Source organism: Pogona vitticeps, chromosome 3, assembly GCF_051106095.1.
Source record: "Pogona vitticeps strain Pit_001003342236 chromosome 3, PviZW2.1, whole genome shotgun sequence".
Taxonomy (NCBI): Eukaryota; Metazoa; Chordata; class Lepidosauria; order Squamata; family Agamidae; genus Pogona; species Pogona vitticeps.
This window is the reverse complement of record NC_135785.1, coordinates 65,788,058-65,810,782: the sequence shown is the minus strand read 5'-3', so window position 1 is coordinate 65,810,782 and position 22,725 is coordinate 65,788,058. Positions and strand designations below refer to the sequence as shown.

General features: G+C 38.8%; 2 protein-coding genes across 5 annotated transcripts in view; one reads left to right on the top strand and one right to left on the bottom strand.

Moving 5' to 3' along the window:
* SHTN1 (shootin 1) overlaps nt 1-12,708 on the top strand; it is a 96,562-nt gene extending 83,854 nt beyond the window's left edge. Inside the window, exon 17 of the mRNA XM_020779957.3 lies at nt 7,199-12,708. Coding sequence (XP_020635616.3) covers nt 7,199-7,403 — 205 coding nt within the window. The 3' untranslated portion in view covers nt 7,404-12,708. The remainder of the gene's footprint in view (nt 1-7,198) is intronic.
* A 1,127-nt stretch (nt 12,709-13,835) lies between these two features.
* ENO4 (enolase 4) overlaps nt 13,836-22,725 on the bottom strand; it is a 52,427-nt gene continuing 43,537 nt past the window's right edge. For 3 of the 4 annotated variants that reach the window (XM_020779959.3, XM_072995496.2, XM_072995497.2), the window contains 4 exons: nt 17,301-17,496; nt 16,470-16,537; nt 15,527-15,644; nt 13,836-14,052 (listed from right to left, as the gene is read on the bottom strand). In XM_020779959.3, coding sequence (XP_020635618.3) covers nt 13,949-14,052; nt 15,527-15,644; nt 16,470-16,537; nt 17,301-17,496 — 486 coding nt within the window. In that variant the 3' untranslated portion in view covers nt 13,836-13,948. Of the gene's footprint in view, nt 14,053-15,526; nt 15,645-15,717; nt 15,836-16,469; nt 16,538-17,300; nt 17,497-22,725 lie in introns of all 4 variants that reach the window. The other variant, XM_078389605.1, reaches the window with a different exon arrangement.

The following is a 22,725-nucleotide window of genomic DNA, read 5'->3' as shown; positions in this document are numbered from 1 at the left end:
TCGGTTTGCGAAGCAGGGACCAAACATTTTCCAGCGAAATTCCCCCATAGGAATCACTGTTTTGCGAATTGCTATAGTGATCGCAAAAAGTAAATGTCTAGCGAAGAAACTGTCATGCGGGGTAACTGTCTAGTGAGGCACCACTGTAATCTGGCAGTCATGTTTTGGATCTGCTGAAGTTTCCTGACACTTTCCATAGGTAGCCCCACATAGGGTGTATTACAGTAATCCAGCTGGGATGTAACTATGGCATGTCTCACCATGGGCAGATTAGACCTCTCCAGGAGTAGGCACACCTAGCACATTAGTTTTAATTGTGCAAAGGCCCTCCTAGCTACCACCAAAACCTGGGTATCCAGGCTCAGAGACGAATCCGGGAGCACCCCAAGGCTGCACACCTGTGTTTTTAAAGGGAGTACAATCCTAGCTAACACCGGCTGCATCCCCATTCCTTCCTTGATCTGCTGTGTCTTAAAGAATTCAAATTCTGCTGTGGATAATAGAAAACTACTACATATACATTGTTGTTTAAAGGAAGGGGTTTCATTTTATTTGACCTCTCAAAACCAGATGAAGGAATGATAAAATCCATCCAAGCCACTCTCATTGATTTTCAAAAAAGTAAATTATTTTTAATTGCAGTAAGTCTGTGGGATACTTTAGAGTGGTACATCTTTTTGTTCTTTCATTGAATCCAAATTAGCAAATTATATTCCATTATAAGACTAGAATTTTCAAATACAATCTTAAAATCAATGGGAGATTTCCAACAACATTTAGAAAATTATACCCAGAGGATACTGCTGTAGATTGGGAAAAAAGTATCTTTTGTTGATTCTGCAAATTGTAGATGTTGGTCATTGTTTGGCAAACTGGCATCTATTTTGAATAATTATTTCATTCTTTAAAATGTTTATATTCACAATGTAATAAAACAAATGCAACATCAAAATCAAGAAAAATATAACGCTCAGATACCATCTCTTAGTTTTAGCCTTTGGCCTTGCTGCTTGTCTTATGATTCAGTTAACGTGGATAGATATCCTATAGCATTTGTGGAGTGTTGTATTAGAATTTTCAGTTTTTCCTTCTAACGGTTTCTGTTGTCTGCTGTAATGTATAAGTGCTTGTGTGTATATAAATGATTATGTTTTAAGTGGGAAGTTCTTGAATCATTACTCGTGTTTATGAGCTTAGACTTGTTGCTGTTTTATCTTGTTAAATATGTATTTAGATTTCCATTCAGAGGTTAATAGCGTTTAGCTGCTTTTGAAAATGCGGATTCGGTGCTGCTATTATGTAAATGTAGACGACGTGTGCCCTCTCTGAAAATATTTGCTTTGTTTTCAATAGGTATGCAAACAGCTACTAATTTGCACATTGACTTCCAGAAAAATATTCTTAATGGGAAGCTTGCAAAGAGCTAGAAGTTCGCACCCTCTGCCACTTCAGGATCTGTCATCATGCCCACTAACTGAATGCCATGCCAACCCCAATTAATATGTGGTTCTCAAGGCCAGAAAATGTCTGAAAAATAATGTATCTTTTCCCTCCTGCTGCTTTTCAGAATAATCAAGAATTAAGCGAAGCCCACCATGGTGGGCTCTTATTCGTGTTCTGTTATTTGCAGTGAAACTTCGCAGTCACTTGCAAAGAAAGCTTTGGTGCTGAGCTATAGCTTTTTTTGCTCAGGGCCTGAAAATCTGATTTTGCATTGTGATTTTAGTGTGCCCAATTTCAGCTCAGGATACAGTACAGGAAGCCAGCAGTAAACACTTATGAGAGATTTTATGATTTTGAGCAATAAAATTGCTCCATAAATAACAGCAGTTTAGTGTATTTTTTTGCCCAACAAACACAGGGTGGTGGTGTGTGTGTGTGTGTGTGTGTGTGTGTGTGTGTGTGTGTGTGTGTGTGTGTGTGTGTGTGTGTGTGTGTGTGTGTGTGTGTACACACACACCAAAGGAACCCAGAATGGCAGTTTCTTCTTTTCTGTTGGAAGATGCAACATCCTAATCACGGGATTTTGCTATTAAACTGTGTTATATTGACAGGATTTAGTCTTCCATTTTCTGTCCTTGAAGGTGATAAATATGATTGCACTGTTATCTTTTTTATTTGGTGGTTTTTTTTGTTTTGGTTTTTTTTTTGTAAATGACACAGGCTTCCTACTATTTGGCTGTGCATCAGCTGTTGGATTTCTGCCATCCACTAATGCAAGCCCCCCGTGGAGAGCCCGGTGAAGAATTATACTCTGATTCACCACATTGTGTTAAATAGTCCAGCTGTTGAGCTTTGAAAGATAGTTATCTCCAAAGTGAAATAAAAAGGACCTTGGCATTTATGGATTTGACCATTTTTCTAGTGTTGGGAGTAATCAGTGTTTCTGAAGTAGCATTTTCTCATATAACTCCCTTGTTTCTGTGTCACTTTCAAAGTTGGTTCCCAATAAAGTTTTTTTTTAAAGCTCTTTCAATTTTCAGAATAAAAATGAAGTAAATTTAAACCTGAGTGAGGGCCATTGGTTGATTAATATAGACTTTAAGGTTTGAGACAGGCAATTATGGAACAGAATCACCAACTGGATTTGTCGGGATTTACTTTCTGTACTAATTAAGACTCACACTCCTGTGTTATATGTGATGGCAGTGTATATGATTTGAATATCACAGAAAGCAAGCTGAGATAGTGTTACAAAATGCTTATTTCTTGTTAAAGAAATTTGACCTTGAAAAATAACATTCAGCCAGGAGGACAACTAGCTATTCCTTGTGATCGGCTTTCCCTAGTTAAAACTGCTGTATTTTATTGCTTTAAATCAATGAAATTGCACCATTCCCTGCCTTGCTGAGTAACCTTTCTTCCCAATTGTTTGAGCCCTTCCAAGTAAGAACTGGATTCATCACATCTATTTCTCCCCCCCCCCCTGAAAAAAGAGGCTTCTTGTGTTTCCAGAAAAATACAGCTTGCAGGGAGCTATTGTGTAGTATAGGGGGAAAAATAATGTAACCTCTTCTTCCCAAACATATCTACAATTTCTTAATGATTTTTCTACACATGGATATTTGTCGTAGCCAAGAAGGTAGTGTCAGACTAGTTCCCAGTTCAGATAAAAATATAATAAAAATTAACAATCATTATTTGGGTAAATACAGAAGTTATAGAAATGCCTGGGATTAAAATAAGGGGGGGGGCTTACCTGACACCAAAATACAGGAGACTCAGCACTGGGCAGACCTTATAGGAAGAAAGTCTCAGAGCTGGCATACCACTGCAGAAAATGCTGTGTCCTCAGTAACCACCCACCTCTGATCCATACTTGATGGAACAATTATGAAGAGTTTCTGAGGTAGATATTAATGCATGAGTCATTTCATGTGCAAGGAACCAGCTTCTCTGAGCACACCCAGTTTTCAGTGATACATGCCAATTTGGCAGTCATCCAGAGTGAAGTTATGAATGGCTTGCATTTTATAACAAAATGGCCCAGCACTTGCCAGCAGCAGGCTTTGGCAAAATGGTTCAGGGCACTAGAATTAAAGAAAGGTCCAGAAAAGGCCACTGAATTTTAAAACCAACCTTTCCCATTATGTGGACCATAGAATTTTCTGACTGGATATCTTCCTGCCCGTGTGTGTGTGTGTGTGTGTGTGTGTGTGTGTGTGTGTGTGTGTGTGTGTGTGTGTGTGTGTGTGTGTGTGTGTGTGTGTGTGTGTGTGTGTGTGTGTGTGTGTGTGTGTGTGTGTGTGTGTGTGTGTGTGTGTGTGTGTGTGTGTGTGTGTGTCTGTCTCTCTCTCTCTCTCTCTCTCTCTCTCTCTGCTTGTCTGCCAAGGCCACTCTGGGAAGTTCACAACTCAAAAACAAATAAACAATGATATAAAACAATAAATATCATGATTAAAAATACAAATTAAGCATCAAATAAACATAAACAAGCAACATAACTAAAAGCTAGAAATAATTAAGATAATTTAAAGGTAAGTTGGTGAAACAGGTAGTATAAAATGCTGAAATGACCACAGTGTTACAATGTTATAGACTCTGGGAAAGTCTGCCTTAAAAGTCATGTTTTCAGTGATCATTTAAAGCTTCCCAGTGAAGCGGCCAGGTGGATTTCAGGCAGGAGATTATTCCAAAGACAAGGAGTAACTGCCAAGAAGGCCTGGTTTTTGGTCTTCTCTTTCCGGGCCCCTCTCAGGGTCATTATTCTCAACAGCGTAGCCTGAGAGGATCCTGTAGGACAGATGGATCTCATTGGAAGGAGGTATTCTGTCAGGTATCAACCCATTTAGGGCTTCGTAAGTCAGCATCATTACCTTGAAGCTGGCATGGAACAGGTAACCAGTGCAAGGTGGCCAGAGCAGGGGTGATATTAAGGTATTTCTTCACCCCAGCCAATAGTTTGGCTTCCATAATCTGGATCTGTTGAAGTTTCCGTAAGAGCCTCATAGGTAGTCCCACATGGACAGCATTACAGTAGTCTAATCACAAGACTACCAGTGCATGGACTAGTGTGGTGAGGGACTTGATATCAAGGTAGGGACACAGTTGGGCAATCCTCCTCAAGTGGAAAAAGGCAGAAGAAACCACAGATGCTGCCTGGGATTCCATTGATAGTGCTGCATTGAGAAGAATGCCCAGACTGTGAACCTCATCCTTAGCAGAGAGAGTATCCCCCCACACACAAAAGAAAGGGAGGCCACCAGTCCACAGACACTAGGGCCACCCACTCACAGGACTTCCATCTGTCTTGGTTCAGCCTCAGTCTAATATCCCTCATCTGCCCCAGCATGGTGTCCAAGCAGTGTTCAAGGGACAGGATAGCATCCTCTGCAGAAGGGTGGAAGGAGAGATAGAGCGAGGTGTCACTCGCATATTGGTAACACAAAGCTCCAAAACTCTAGGTGACCTCTCTCAGCAGTCTCATAAAGATATTAAACAGCACTGGAGAGATTATCAACCCCAAGCTGCACTCTCTGAGGACGGTCCTCTAGGAAGGATCTGCACTAGACCAAAGCCAGGCCGCCCGTCCCCAACTCAGAGAGCCTTCCAAGGGGGATATCATAGTTGATGGTATCAAAGGCCTCTGAGTGGTCAAGGATGACCAACAAGGACATTTTGCCCGGTCAGTCTTCTTAAAAGGTCATCTTGCAGGGTGACCAGTGCCATCTTTGTACCATGATGCAGCCTGAACTCGAACTGGAATGGATCAAGGGCATCAGTTCCTCCAGGAGTGCCTGTAGCTGGTCAGCCACCACCCTCTCCACTAGCTTTCTTTAAAAAGGCACATTGACAACGGGTCTGTAGTTGGTAATGTCAAACACCACCAAATTAGTTCGTTTGTGAAAGGGCCTAATGAGTGTCTCCTTGAGGGCTCAGGGGAACCTCCCCTCAAGCAGAGACCCATCGCTAATGAGCAGTGGCCCATTCCATTGTTATTGGCCTGGCAGCTTTTATGAGCCAGGCCGGGCAAGGATCTAGGGAGGTTGCAGTTGCCTTGCAGTGAATTCTAATGACACCACAGGCTGGAATTGTGTTAGACTCACCGGACAAGGCAGTGCAGTTGATATCTCAGCTCAATCTACTGAAGGAAAATGGTGGTCAAGGTCCTGACGGATGGTCTCCACTTTATGTTTTAAAAATGCTGCAAATTCGTCGCAGGAAGTATTACCAGGAGGCCTGTCACTGTGACTAACCCCAGATAAATTGTGTACTATACAACATAATTCAGCCTGATGGTCTTGCGCTTCACTTATCCGGATAGTAAAGTGAGTTCTTCTTGTGGTCTCATTTGAATAATGAAGTCCCACTAGTGTCAGCTTAGGATATAAACAACACTAAAATCTCATAATGTAAAAAAGAAAATCTGTGTTTTAGTTAATGCATTTATGTATGCATGTTGTTATTATGAGCCATCAAATTGCTTCCAGTTTATGGTGATCCTGTGAATTAGTGACCTCTGAAAGGTCCTTTCATTATCAGCTGTTGCAAACTCAAAATTGTGGCTTCTTTTATTGAGTCAATCCATCTCTTTATTTTGTCTTCCTCTTTTCCTGATACTTCCAGCTGGTTCTGTATGTATCACATAAAAACAGACCAGAATTTATTTTCATAAAAATAGACATTGTACATGGAATATGTACAAGATTTCAGCCTTCATTTTATAGTTTACGATTTAACCTAATATAAGGGAATATAGATATATGAACAACAACTAATATCCATGCAAAAGAAGTTCTTGTTTGAAAAACAGAACATTTGCTAGATTTGCTGTTTCTTGCAACTATGCAATAGGTGATATAGAATGTGATCCCATAGCAAATTATATGAATCTCAACATTTTGCATTTATTTACATATCACTTTGCTTTCTCATATGCATCATTCTTTCTCATATACAGATAAAAGATTATGTAGGTCCAGACTACAAATACATCAGAGGAGTTAAAGCAACATTAGCCTGGAACTCTTCCAAATCATATTGCATCCAGAACTTTTTATGGGCTACTTCTGCGAATCCCTTCTGCCTGACCCCTTACTAAGGATCATGTACTTATTACCTTTCCCCAGTCCCTAGAAAAATATTAAAATGATGAGTAGCAGGGCTAGTCTGTATGAGATTTGTTTATTTATATCAGACTGTAGTACTAGTCAAGGAAAGGTAAAAGCACTACAATTTTTATTCATCTACTACACTTCCCTTCATGCTGTTAATTAAAGTTTATCAAAAATCCTCAAAGCAATTGTGATATTTTGGGTCCATTCTCTTGAGAGATGTAACACTACTATAATTTTCCAGGAGGGAAGTACTTGCCTTTGCAGTATAAAAAAAGCCAAACAGACAGACAACAAAAGGCCTTGTGACACCTTAAAGACTAGCAGATTGCATTTGGCATAAACTGTCAAAGACTGCAGCCTAGATGTCACTACTGTAATCAGCTGCAGTCTACAAATGGTTATGCAAGATAAAACCTGACAGTCTTTAAGTTGGCACACGAATCATTAACATAGCTCAAAGTTATTTGAGAATTAAATCAGTAGGCTGTTGTCCTATAGAATAAAATCTCACCTTGAACTTGTGTATTAGAGCTGGAGCTGATTTCTTTGGCATAAAATGAGTTTTTAGTACATTACATTATTGCTATATTTATGCTTGTTATTGTTTTTGTGGTGGCTTGTTTTTTGTGTGTGTCTTCCAGGTTACCAAGCAATGTGGGACTTGAGCACAAGGTTGCTCTTACAGAAAGGCAAGAAGAATCCACAGTGCTGCTGAATCCTGAGAAAACCAAAGATCAAATCCCTAAACATGTGGATCAAGGCCAGATGACTAACGAAGAAACTCAACAGCTTTGTAAAGATACTGGTATTGGAAAAACAAAAGAAAGAGACAGCTCTCACTGCTAATTGATGTACTAAAAGGCAATGACTTCTGGAAGTTCCTTTCAATGGTTGTTAATTGGTTTGTTTATGTATACAGGAAAGGGCTATATTGTGTACTTTCTGGCGTGTCTGTGTGATTGTTTATAGAATTAGCCTTGATTCTGTACAGTCCAGAGTTTCACTTTGGGCGACTTAGCAAACTGTTTTTGTCCCCCTCCCCCCAAAAATGCTTATTTCTTAAATTATGCAAAGTATCAAAAATTATTTTGATAATCTCATTTTGCAATAATGACTTAGGGTTTGATCCAAAAGGTTTGATCATTTGAAAGAACAGATCAAACCTTCATTAGGTAATTGCAGAAATGTACTTGTGCTACTGAAAGGGGCAACCATCAATCATTTTTAGCAAACAATCATTTCTTAATGAACACTAGGATTGCTAGCTAATAAAATAAATCTTTGACTTCAGTTACGAGTACTTACTAAGCAACTTGGTCCCATAATATCCGTATAACGTCCAAGTAAATGTAATTAGAATTGCAGTAGTACAGTAGTTGAGAGCCAGTGTAGTGTAGTGGATAGAGTGATGTTCTAGGACTGAGGAGACCTGGGTTCAAATTACTACTTGGCCATGATAACTCACTCAAGGGTGACACTAATAAAACCAACTCTTAAATATCTCCCATACCTTGGATTCTGTTGGGGATGCCATAAATCAGATGCAGCTTGATGGCATGTAACACACAATAGCCAGTTATATAATTAGATGTAATCATTGACCTGAAGAGCAAGGGTTTCAAGGAGAAATTTTTATTTCCTTGTCATAGCAGAGGCTTTTGTAGAAAAATCATTCTCTTCTGTATATCACAGAAGATAAATCCCTCTTTTATGGGTGCCTATGACCGGTTTGTTTTTAAAACTGGTCTTTAAAATTACAGTATATTTTAAATTAACCAGATTAATTACATTTGATAGCAAGTTATTTAGTGGGTTAAATCACAATGCAATCCTAGTGCATCTGCTCAGAAGGAATTCCCCCTAAGTTCAGTGGTCAACGGTTAGATAGTTACAACCTAAAATTCTATATGAAAATGAAAAAAAGTTGTGTTTTTGCTCTTATGCCTTTTTGTTCAGTGCCCAGGACTTATAAAGCAATATGAAGTTTCTTCATCCAAGGGCTATATACATTTCTCACTCAGTTGTGCACCTGTAGTTTTGAAATGCAAAAACACAGTAATTCACAACAGGATTGTATGAACAGTGTTATTTTAAGTAGCAACAATGCTTGTTTTGCTTTTGGAAATAACGGAAGCAGTAGTTATTCTAAGACTGGGAATATCACATTGAGGCTTCCATAACTAAAGTGCAAAGCATTATTCTCAATGACTTTATTCTTGCTCTTGCTCTTGCTTTCAAGGTCACTGAAGTAATTATCAGATACAGTGGTGCCTCGCTTAACGAGCGCACCGTACAATGAAGAATCCGTATAGCGATCCCTTTTTGGGGATCGCTATACGGAGCTGCCCCAATTGCCGCACTCGCTTTGCGACGATTGGGGCGTCCGGCAGCCATTTTGGAGCCGCCGATCAGCTGATTGGCGGCTCCAAAATGGCCACCGGACCGCGAAAACATCGCTGGAGGGGTAAGTTTGGGCGCCTATTGGAACGCATTAAACTAAGTTTAATGCATTCCAATAGGCTTTTCCTGCCCCGTACAGCGATGTTTTCGCATAGCGAAGGTTAATCCGGAACGGATTAACCTCGCTATACGGGGCACCACTGTATTGCCAATCAATGAAATTTACTTACTTTGCTTTATCCACCTCTTCCGGTAACATGTGATCCAACTGCTTTTTGTTCTGTTACCAGAACCAGTGTATACAGTTCAGTGATTTACCTAATTCCCTTACAGTGGTACTTGCCATGCTCCTTCTGAGGTCTTAATGTGCAGTACTTTTTCACAGTATTTTTGGCAGAAATATTTGGTGAAACTATGTAACACGGTAAGCTGAACTGACACAGGTAAAGAGCTACCTTTCATTTTATGTTAAGTGAGCCTTAGGGATTCTGGCCCAATCAAATCTCCACTGAGCATCTTTTCTTTTAATCAAGCACATGGCCAATTGCAATACCCACGCTAAATAAAATGGACAAACCTTTCAGCCTTGTTTCAGCAATAGGTAGCGGACATACTATGCAAAGTTTCTGCTATAAGGAGGACCTGACTGAAAGCCTAGAAATCCCAGTTTTCCTTAGGAAAACAAAATCAACATTATAGAGTTTGCCACACCAAGAGACCTCAATTACTGTATTGTCTCTTTCTATTTTCTCTCTTCCCAAGCCTGCATATCAAGATTGTTCAGAAGCTAAACTGCTGGATAGCTTAGTGCTTTAGGTCTTGGTAAGGATTGGACTCAATGATCCACAGAGTCCCTTCCATCAATGCAGTTCTAAAACTATCATCATCATCACACTTGCATTTCCCCCCCCCCATATATACACTCTGTAGTATTAAAGTATAAACATTAAAAGAAATTTGCCACTTGCCTTACACATGAAAATAAAGGGCATATTGCATTAACTAAATTTATCTAAAAAGGAATAAATTACATATTGAATGCCCAAAACAATTCTTTTGCTATATATCTTTTTGACACAACCCAGGTAGTCTTGCTTGATCACTTTTACTACAGGTGTCCATCTTGGCTCATTGCTGATAGAATAGGCAAGTTATTAATGTAGTTACAGTAGGTGACATGCTTAATAAAATTCAAACCGGGAAAATGAAACAGCACACTGTACTACTCAAACACTATCCTGAACATTCATGCTCCTCCTAAGAATTTAGGCAATAGTCTTATGCATGTAATTTTTAACTCACCATTCAGTTTTGATCATGGAGGCATGGATTTTACCCTAGAAAGCTATGGCCATTGTAAATGTATTTGGTGTTTCTGAAGAGGTGGTATCTTCACTGATTAACACATCCCTTTCTCCAATTGTTTATTTGAAAAAATGGTACCTGTGGTTCTCCCAGTAATCTGGGAAGAAAGGCTACCATTTCTTTAATGACAGTCATTTTAAATTCATGTGTCAAATATGTCCTGTTTCCAGCCTTAGCATTTCTGTAACTTGTCCTTCCAATTTTTTTATTCCGTTTCAGGCAGCTGAAACTACAAGACACTTATTCTCCTATCTTGTATATAGACTTTGCACCCAAATCATTTCATAACACAGGTGGGAGCAGACTGTGACCTTCCTCATGGATTGCAGTACCCTCATTTCTGACCATATGCCATGCTAGATAGGGCTAATAGCAGTTGCAAGTCCAACAACATGGAGAATTGTACACTCCCTGTTGCTATTTAGCACAATCTAGAAAGAATGCAGCTAGGGATATTCCTGGAATTCCCCCCTCCCCACCCAACCTTGGTGTTCCTTTCATGTAGGTTGATTGTGAATTATTTGCATTCATTTATTACTATATGAATGACTGGTACACTTCTGACATCCTCTGTACTGGCTCAGCTGTAAGACATTATGACTATTTTAGAATTTCAGTGCAATTTAGGAAAAGGAAGCATCTTCTGTCCTCAACTATTTTTTCAATGACACAATACACTAGTATATTATATCTTGAATGTTTAAGACTGCACCCATCATGCAGCCAGTATTCCATAGCAATACAAGAGATGACAGACTCACAGCCCACTGTGTTTGTGTTGAATCTCCTCACAAGACCCAAATCTGCTGAAATTATGGTAAGCTTTGATTTCACATTGCTGTCATCTGTATGTGCGTAATATCTACATTAAATGTAGGTTGCAACAGCTGCTGCTATAAAGTGCTATTGGGAAATATGTAACAGCAGCCATAAAGCACCACATAACGATAATAAAAAAAAAACTTCCCTCCTAGCAGCTTTCCCCAGATTGGTGGCCTTCAATCTTGTTGAATACTTCACCATCATCCCTAACCGCCATGGCAAGTGGTACACAGAGCACCAAGCAGGGGAAACCTATTTCAGAAGATCATTCCAAGCTAGTGGGACCTGCAAAACATTTGTATATTTCTAGTTACATGGTGGCCCAATAGCACCCCACAGGTACATCAGCACTTAATGGCATTTATTTATTTACTTAATTACATTTATACCTCGCCCATGTAGACTGAAGTCTATTCTGGCATGGAAACTCCATGCAGAAACTTTAAAAATTCTGTGCCATCACATGGAATACTGTTGTACCTTCAACTCTATCCACCCTGAGGCTGTGGGAGCCTGTGGTCTTCTAGCTTTTAGAAGACTCCAGTTGCCATTACCTTCAGCCAATATGGCCAACATTGCCAGGATCTTTATCTTCTACAAGTATTTGGTTTGAACAGGAATCTCTTGAAACTACTTGAACTTATGACAAAACATAAGTGAAATCCAAGCTGTATGTCACATAAACTTACAGTAAATATCTGACCAAGAACATCAAACACTAATCTTTCTTTTCATAACAAAAATGACACTGTCACCTGTAGTCTGTCAGAATACAGGGTTTGAAACTTACAGCAAAATACTTTACATCATTTATTTAGTCAGCACTTATTCGTTTGATGAAGACGTTATAAATGTGCAATTTGTTATCTTGCCTGAAAATTCACAGTTTAGTAATGTTTCCAAAAGCAGCTGCTTTTAACATATACTGGTGTGATAAGGGTATACATTTTTGAAACATTAACAGTTTGCAATTTAGTGTTGATTGAACATGTTTGAGTAACATTCTTCAATTGATTGTAAACTTCATAAGAGATGGTGATTAGTAGTTGGAATTAAAGGATGAACATTTTCAATTCACTTGCTCTGTATGTAGATGTTCAGTGTTTAGCTCTAAAGAAATAATTAGGGTTGTGATCCTATACAAACCTACCTGTGAGTAGGGATTACTAAACCTACTTCTGAATTGATATGCTTAAGATTTCATCATTAATGTAGTAGTTGTATGTTTTCTCTTTTTTCACATGTTTGTCAAGCAAATACTGAGGTGGATCATATCATAAATATAGGGAAATATTTCATGATTATAATGAAACATGTCCAATTGTTATTCTCTTCAGTCTGCCTTTCAGTAGGTTTTTTACCTACTAATTAATTTTGCACTTGTATTTGTTTGATTATACTGAATTTAATACAGTTTCAATATGTTTTATTCCTTGAAATATTGTTGCTGAAGAAGAGACAAAAATTCAAAAATAATATATTTCCAGGTAAATTGTTATAATCTGATATAAATTATTTCTTTTTAATGCTGATTATTAAAAACATTTCTGACTATTTCCCAGAAGTGTTGGCACTTGGATGTTATTTCATGCTGGGAACAGGCTCAGTGTAATGCATCCATTTTCAATATCCACATTTTGATATCCTGTCATGCAGCAAAAAATTAGCCATAAGATGGAGAAGTCCAAGCAGGCATTAAATATAAAGAGAGCTCTGGATAAATCTTGGAATAATAGTAGATAATGGAATGCCAAAAAGGTCAAGATTATATGTAGGGCTAAGCCCCTCCCCACCTTTCTATGACCACTGTCTATTTCTTGTAAAGGAGAGAAATGCAGGGAGTTTTCAGAATCGTTAAATGTACAATGGGGTGGAGAAGCACTTTGTCCACCTCATAAAACTGTGGATAGCTAAGTAATCCCCATATAAAAATCTTGACAATTATAATGGGGCATTTGCCTTTCTCCCTGAATTGTCTCGAGACAGCACCCCCATTTCTCATCCACCTTCCATGCAATGACAAAAAGGATGGTTCAACAACAGAGGGAGCAAATTTTAGTGAATGGAAGAAGGTCATTCACTGAAATAAACTAGAGATTTTGGAGCGATGATTACTACATACAATATCTTTAAACTCACGAACCTGTAAAAGGTCAGAATTCTATTAGTTTTTACGTAAGATTTGTGTAATTTGCTACAGCTAACCATAGCAACTGAAGAGGTGCTGGGCGTGTCTTGGTCATGTACTTGGTCACAAGCCTACTTGCACAACCTGCAGGTTGTCAATTAGCCACAGTAAGTTACTGTTACTATTATGCAAACAGTGATAGTTTTCTGGGTCAATGAATCTACCAAAACATATGTGACTTTATATTTCAAAGGAAGACATTCTTGTAATTGGTGCTTCAAATAACTGTTTCTATTGTTAATAGATCAGAATGGAGCATGTGTGTGTGTGTGAGAGAGAGAGAGAGAGAAAATCCACTTGAAATGCCTAGCCGTCAGTATGTCTGAATTAAAATGTCTAACAATACTGATTATAATTTTGTAGTCACTTTCTGAAGTTTGTCCTACTCTGACAAAAACAAATAATAGTAGGTGGAATTTCCTGCAGCAAATCCCATTTGTGCCAGCAAAGTAACACAAAAGCAAAATATACATGCTTTAAATAAAACATATTTCCAAAACTGATGAAATAAACAAGAGATTTACTGTCTCATCGTAGCTGCTCTCCCTCCATGGTACACTCAGAAAAATGCAATGCTCTCACAAACAGTTCTAGGCCAACAAAGGTCAAAAGTTTTCTATACAGTGGGTTGTACAGTCACAAAATCAATATATTCGTATTCTTCCTCCTCTTCTTCCTCCTCTTCGGTAAAATCAATAAATTCATGATCATCTCTTTCACCTAGAAAAAGAAATGTATGTATATATATGTCCAGATAATTTTAAAACAGGTATGCATACAATATTTAAGAAACAATTGTGTCTTCTATCTTCATCAATAATTTTGGGGGGAAACAGAAGGAGCCTTCCTGAAGAATGAGCACACCATGGGTCCTCCTTTAGGCAACTACAGCACCCTCTCAAATGATCCTTCTACTTTGTAAGCGTCACTGGATTCCTTTTAACAAGGACAAAGGTGATAAATATTTGTTCATCTGTTGGTAATAGGGAGGGGGCAGAAACAAGCAAACAAAAAAATAAAAGAAATCCAGGAATTATATAGTTGTGTTTCTATATATGATTCTACAATGTTGTAAGTACACAAAATATAAAGATGCATTTCCAAACATATATTTAGTTTAATCAACATGAGCTACTCTATGACCTAGTACATGGACACTCTGTTATTCTCTTCAAGGAATATCTCTGTCCTGTGGATTCCTCTTCATATTTCAAGACATGAAGTTATGCAGAAGTACAAAATAGTACAAAATAGCAACTGCAAGAATTCAAACAGGCCTTCCACTTCCTTTAAGGGTATGACAAGCAGTAAGGTGAGATATGGGAACAGGCCACTTACTCCCTGTAGAAGCTTGATGCAATTGTTGCTTATGCGCCAACACAGAACCAGGGTCCTGCTTTGTTTTTTAGAACGCTTTCTACATGGAGGCCCCAAGCCTCCATTAAGGATAAATTGTGCCCAAGGATTTGATGCGCTCAAAAAGATTTTTTTTTAAAAAAAGTTGTGAGGTTATTTTGACAAACTGTACATGATGGAAGGTACACCTTCACTCTTTACATCAATGCCACCGTTGATGGCAAAATAAAACTAGAACATAAGAAACTATCCTATGAGGACAAGTAACTTCTTGGGGGGAGGCCAAGATACCAAATACAAGTTGCTCTCTTGGTTCTGCGCTTTCCATTCAGCTTGTTAGCCCTTTCAGCTGAAGATGGCAGATCTTATCAAGGACCTTCAACATGCAAAACTTATCTTCAGCACCAATTGCACAAAATATTTTCTCAGTGGTGTTTTTCTGTACATTTACATGGAATGTGATTGATTCTGTAATACAGAGCAACAAACTGCAATTTTAAAACCATCGGCAGCATGTCTGCCTCTAGCTAAAAATTCTGTGAATTATTTTTTTAAAGTTCTCTAGTGGCCTTGAGGACTACAGCCAATTAATTCTGTGAAATAAAAGGTTATTGTGGCTGATTCTAAGATAATGCCTTGTTTTAGCATTCAGGTAAACAGACAACTTATTATGAAGACAATATACTTTGTGGCAAATGTAATCCTGTTTTCTGCAAGTACTTATTTATAGTCTTTTTATTCACTTTCCCTCCTGCAGAGTATTTTCAATCTCTCTTTCTCCAATCATTGTATTCTTATTCACTAAACACTGAAAACAAAGTAAGAAAGAGGTTTTTACAGAGCTTTCCATTCTTGCCCAGTTCTTCCTCTATTGCAAGAAGCCGGTTGTATTTGGTCACTCTTTCTCCACGCAAAAGACCTCCCAACTTGATGAACCGGGTTCCCAGTCCAACAGCCTTAATAAAAAGAAATCCAGATTTTAAACCTCCAGATTTGAAACAAAAATATAAATAGTTTAATGCCCCTTACCAGATAGTGTTCCTGAAGTATGCCTCAATTTTACACACACACACACAATTTCCTCACTGCACGGGTACTCACTGATACACTTGCCTGTAACATGGTCTGAGCATTTACATTGTGATGGCTGTGAATTGGGAATGAAAAGTTATCACAATTTATGTTTCTATTAGAAAACTTACAACATAATGGACAAAATCTTCAAATTATTACTAGAGACAAAAAAACTAGATAGCATCATTTTTAAATACATCTTCAAATTAGAGATGGGATAAGAGAAACCACATAGAGTTAAGGATGGAAAGTGCAGTATTCTGTGGAAAAAATAGGAAGAAGCAGCTAGGAAGCACAAAAGAAAGATGGGGCAATTGGCTCTATGAAAATACAGACATTAATTTTAAACAAATTGCCATTTTTAGTGACATCCCCTATGTAATTATACTTTTCACACAAAGAGACTAGCTTGAGTCCATTAAGACCTGTTAGACAAGAAATACCATTACTGCTATATGTTTTGAATAATTAACCTTTCCTTGAAATGTCAGCAAGAGACAACACATATTTTTGGTGTGCTGCCTCTGTCCACTGTTGTCCTGCTTTTTCCTTAAAGGTCAAAGATTAACTCTCTTTAAAAGACAACTTTCTCCAGAAAGCCAATTTCTTAAAAGGTTAGATGTGCCTCAACTACAGATGTTTCTACTATGGACCAGTTCTGAATTAAAAAAAACACATTTGAGCAATTGAAATATTTCAGTACTTACCAGGTCCACAAGACTGTCATCCAAAGATTCTCCATCTGGACTTCCTAATACAGAAATGCGTCTCCGACCTGTACAGGGTAGAAAGGGCTAAGTGTATTCTGCCCAAGTGTATTCTCTGTGTTCCATGCAAAATCAGTTGCTTTTTGCATGTGACCATCACAATGTAGTTTTGTCTTACCATGTATTTTTTCTCCAATAAATTGTCTGCTCAAAATCAAATGTACAGCTGAACACTTAAGCCTACTCATTGAAATGGGCTCATAAACATTTAACTCATTGGGTTTGGGGACATTCTCTGTAACAACTAAAGTAACACTTGCCTCTGTCAGTCCCAATAACTGTTATAAGCTGATCATTTTGGCAATGTATTGAGAAAAAAGATTAGGATTTTTGAGGTATTCAATTGAACTCTCTCTCTTGTGTAAGAGTTGCTTTTATTTCTGTAGATGAGAAGGAGGGAGGTAACCACTCCCTCAGCTGGTGTAAATGAAATTCAGAAGCTTTGTATTCATCTGTTTCAGCAGCTTCATTACAAACTGAAAACTTATAAAATCTCCACAGTACTCTTTCACAGAAGCCAATAGTATGCAAGGGAGGTGATACGCCCTGTTACCCAGGTTCTCTGCAGTGCTTTGAGCTGAATTATATTCTACAAATTCATTTCAATATTTTGAACCTGAGCCCTCAGGCCTATTGTCAACCCAGGACGAAAGCCACTTTCTCTAATAAGCACTCCTAACACGGTCAATTATTGTGTTTAAATATAAAATGTTAACATACTTTTCACAGATTGTACCACATTTTTAAAATTTAATTCATTCCCCTCCTTACCATCTAAAAGCTGGGTCATTTCTAAAAGGTCAGAAATTTTTGCTTCATTGGTGTGTTTAAAGATGAGACCACTGCATTTTGGTGTGCTTAAGCTTTTGTCCTCCAGAAGTTTAGACATATTCCTGCAGAAATCTTCTGCAACAATGTAACATTTAGAACCTAGAGTATTGCGCAAGGCGATCCACTGCTGCCTGTCCTACACAAATAGCCAACAACAATTTCAAGAATTAGTATCAGAAACCAAGGGAATGTGCTGACAAGAACTATAAATGGAAATGAGATACTTTGAGCATTATCTTCAATACCTTCAGGAGCCAAATCTGGCTCTACAACAAAAACAATCAATTTATCTCCATAGAGAGTGCTATCCTCATGCATCACCCTCCCTATTTAAATTGCTTGTCCTGTGCCACCCAGCTGACCCATTTTAGGAAACTGACAATGAGTTGGACAGTATGAAGGTGGAATGTATAATTATGGTATCTCAGGGCACAGGGAGCAGAGGTTTAAAGACAGCCATTCCTGCACTCTTAACCCCCCCCCCAAAACCCTATGGGGAGCATTTTGCAGATTTTTTTGCAGACATGTTCCCTCAAGTAGTAAAGGACCTCTGTTTGTCACAACATGTGATCCTTGCCACCTATGTACGATGGCAAAGGGGAAAAGAAAGGGGGAAAGGGGTGAAATACTACAACACTTTACAAACAAGTTTATTTTCTCCTGCTCTATCAGCTATGGCTTTAAGGTATTTTGTTTCCTGACTAGCTTCATTTACAAACTTGACTGCTGAAGAATGAATCTCTGAGAAAATCCTGTTCGGGGAGGGAAAGAGGGCTAACTGGCTTATTTTGAGGGGAGATATGTATTCCTCTTAAACGCTGGTTTGATTCTATGATGGCGTGGAGGTGGCTTCTGCTCTCTTGCTATGGGGAAAAGGTATGTGGCTAGGTGTGCAAGCAAGATGTGAAGGCTGCTGGACTGGAGAGAGTATGACTGGGATGGAGAGGATGGAGCACGAAGAGTCATTCCTGCCTCAGAAGTGTCATAAGCTAAAATGTGCTTTGGCCAGCCCAGCACTCAGCTGCTAGGAAGGGGAAGAAGGAACACAAGAAAGGTAACTTCTGCATATCTCCACCTCAGCTCTTATATCCAGTTAAACAACTTTGTAGCTGGCTGGCAAAGATAAGTCAGGGCTTGAACACCTACATTAAAAATAGTTGCACTCAGTGGCTGTGATGGCAACTGGTTGCCCACCTGTGATCTTTAGGAAGCTGTTCATAAAAACAATGGTGAAATTCAAAATGATATAGCACTGCGATGACAGTCTGTCTACTACCAAGCAAAAGTCAGCAGCAAAACATGAATTTCAGCCTTTGGCCATCATAAAGAATTTCCTTATCCAGATAAGAATGTTACACTAGTAGTAGTTCTTGTTTTGTCTCTGTGTGACCAACATTTCATCATGGTCCTAAAAGCTCACAGGTCCCAGAACGTCTCAAACCTAATTTGGCATTAAACGAGAAAAGAATGCTGTGTATGTCTGGTGTCTCAAACATGTGGAAACTACCATCTTTTTGTTCCCACTTTCTTGTTGCTTCCAAACCCAAATGCAACATGAGAGGGAAAATTCTGATGCTTCATCAGTACTTCTGTGCTATTAGTCTTCTGAACACATATCTAGACTCAAATTTTAACCTATAAAGCTATAAGCATCTTTAAACTCAATATCTTTATAACTGCCCTTTCCCCTTTATGCTTATTTTTATTTGAAAAGAGAAGAAATGCATTCAAAGCAATACATTCTTATATGAAGCTACTGAGAGAAAACAAATAGTTCAGAATTTAACCTGTACTGGATACAGTTGTGCAAGCTATCAAAAACACCCAATAGTTGATGCTCGTGGCACAGTGGTTAAACCGCTGTACTGCAGCCAAAAGTGTGCTCACGACCTGGGGTTCAATCCCAGGTAGCCGGCTCAAGGCTGACTCAGCCTTCTATCCTTCCGAGGTCGGTAAATGAGTACCCAGCTCGCTGGGGGGCAATGTGTAGCCTGCATAATTGTAAACCACCCAGTGGGTGCTTGAAGCACTATGTGGCAGTATATAAGCAGCACGCTTTTTGCTTTTGCTTCACATTTTCTTCTAGCTTATTCCTACTCCAATATGCAACGTAAGTCTAAAATATTTCAGCAGGAAAAATCAGTGATTTCACCCCATAAAGTGAGTTTATTTATTCATTAGCATTATGAGCTAAAATTTCCTTGTCCATACTCCTGCAAAAGGTAGTATATATATATTCAAGATTTTGCCATATTTGACACCATGGCAGCAAACAAGTCATTCTCCAGTACCTCCACAATGATTTCTGAGAATGATTGACAAAACATTTCTTCACTATGCCATTTGTATTCTGCAAGCATATACAACATCTTGATGGCTGCCCCACAATTACAGAATTCTCTCCCTTTGGATCCATGCCAAAATCTTTCCAAAACTATTGTAAAGCCTCTTAGTTTTGTCTAGGTTTTAATGGTCTGCATAAAGAGGGGAGTGGAGGAGATTAATCTTCATTAGATATGAATGCATTTATCTTGTTGTCTAGCATAGAAGCGAGCTGGTCACCAGACCAGCAGACATGCCAATCTGGGACCAAGCAGTGGAGTGGCCACGTTAAGTTCCCCTCAAACCACACTGTTTTCTCAGGAGTAAGGAAAGACCACAGTAGATACCAAGGCATGCAGCATGTCTCTTTTGGTAATCTATTCTCTCTCTACTAAAGAGGAATGATTAAAAGCTCATTTTAACAACTACAATGGTAGAAACAAATGGCCAATATAAAATTATTCCATAAATCTAAATTACATACAAATTTGTGCAACACAGCTATTTGAGATAAAATTACTATGGCTTCCACTACTGCTAGTATGGAAATACAAGTTTTAAATCTAGAGAACACTAATAATTGGAAAATTGTCTCTTCCTAGTTTTTTCTCACAAGAGATACAGTCTTCTAGCCACCCTTCCCTTGGGCAAATATTGGCCAACTGAGGCTCTGCGACATGCATCTGAAGCTGTGAGTTGCAGTCCCTAAAGGCTTACACCCAATAAAATGTGCTTGTATTGAAGGTGTCCCAAGCTCTTTATTGTTCTAAGTGATACCTTCTAGTTTTTACTATAGACAAAAATGTGGATGCATTAAAAGCCAGATAATTAAATAGAAAATACTTTATGGCATATATTTAGCTTATTTACATATATTAGCTATACATTTCTGCATCAAACCATCAATTTCTGCATCAAACCATGTATGTGTTAAACATGCATGTTATATGATGTAAGTTGGATGAGCTGAAGTGAAGTAGTGAAATACAGCACAAACTACCGCTAGTTCCAAACTCCTCCAATAGGTGGTGAATTATACGGAAAACTAAAATTTATGATGGCTTCTGAAACTCATGCAACTGCACTGCCACTGAGTTTTATTTGCAAGGCAAACTGATTGATATGTGTGTGTGTGTGTGTGTGTGTGTGTGTGTGTGTGTGTGTGTGTGTGTGTGTAGAAGTAAGTCTCATAGATATCAATGAAATTTGTTTCCAAGAGAATGTGTACTGAACTGCAGCCTCAATGTATTTGTTTTAATCATTCAATTCCTTCTTTCAGATACAAATTCTTCTAAGACAGCTCATAACAAAGCATACAATAAATGCAACTACAATTAAAAAACAAAAATTGTAAACACAACATGATGAACAAAAGAAACAACGGCAGACATATACCGTATTTTTCCGTTTATAAGATGACCCAATGTAGAAAATTTGCACAATCGCACCCCTTTGATCCTAAAGCCCTTTCATGGCTGCTTCAGGATCAAAGGGGTGCCAGCGTGCTGCCCTTTCACAGCTGCTTTACCCTGTGGCTTTGCAAAAGGCAGGGATAGTGGCTGCCTTCCGTGTATAAAATGACCATCAAATTTTTGTCTAATTAAGTAAAAAGTGTCATTTTATATAGAGAAAAATACAATACTTTTTCTGACCGCAGTTAACAAATAACAAAGTTTTAAATCTCGGAAGATCTAGGATAGGGCAGAAAGAATCGTCTTTTTTTTTGAACAAGAAAAAAATCCAGGGTCGATGGGATCGATGGTGACTGGTGATATGGCTGATTTTTTTTTAAGAAGAAGTTCTATTTCTCTTTTGAGGGGAAGAGAAGGGTAAGTATAAACGATATGGAAGGGTGTCTATGAGTTCTATGGTGTAACCGTGGGCGATGATCGAAAGCACCCAGGAATCTGTAGTAATCTGAGTCCATGTGTTTAAGAATGGTGCTAAACATGTGGGAAGAACGGCAGATGGGAAGAGAGGCATAAAGTTGGCAAAGTCAAAGACTCTGTTTGGATTTCTGATCTGTCTTCCTGTAGGATTGGCGAGCACACTGATGCTGATCTTGGTGGCGAGGCTGATATGAGGAAGATTGTTGGGGAAGATACCTTTGTTTTCTAGAAAAAGATTTGTAAGATTGGTAAGGTTGGTATGAATATTGTCTTTTCCAATTGTATCTTTGAGTAAGGTTGGGAATTATAAGCACGAGCTGTCTTTTTCATTTTGTGCAGATTCTCTAGGATATCATCTGTTTTGGGATCGAAAAGTCCAGTGCCATCAAAGGGTAAGTCCTCTATCCTAAATTTGGAATCATTAGTAACATTAGCTGAACGTAGCCAAGCATGTCGCCTTATTGCTACTCTGGTCATCAAATGCTTAGAGGCAGACTCGATAATATGTCTAGCCATTGCTCTCTCCTGTCTTGCAAGAGCCAAAGCCTTTTGATGGAAAGAGAGGCCACGTGGTTTGAGCTCTGCAGGAGCTGCTTGCAGCGATGGGAGAGCACAATTCTATAGGTGTTTGTGGTAAGCCCCCATCACTGTGATGTAGTTAGCAACCCTAAGAGTAAATGACGCCAAAGAGCAAACCCTTCTTCCTAAGAGATCCAGCTTTCTGCCCTCCTTGTTATTAGGAGTGGTGTTAGATCTCGTCCGGGATCTAGCTTGGGTAACTATTGAGTTGGAAGGTGGGTGTTTAGCTAGAAAATCCGTGTCGGTACCATGAATCCTATAAAGGTTCTCGACGCACCGAGACATCTGGGGTATCGAGAAGGGTTTGTCCCAGGTTTAAGTAGTCGGAACAAAGATGGAATAAACGAAAAACATAATGGAGGTGTTGAATCCTCATCGATGTCCTCATAGACCTTGTCCGTTTCTCTCTGCGGAGGTTTTTGTCTAAAGCTTTTTCGATTCTCTGTATCATACTGGAATATGAGTTGAGGTGTGCTGCAGGTGACGGAGGATTTCCATCACAGATATCAGAGTCTGGCGTGTTCATGTTAGGTGGTGCTTCTTGAGGTACCACAGAGTCAGAGGAATCAGACTCA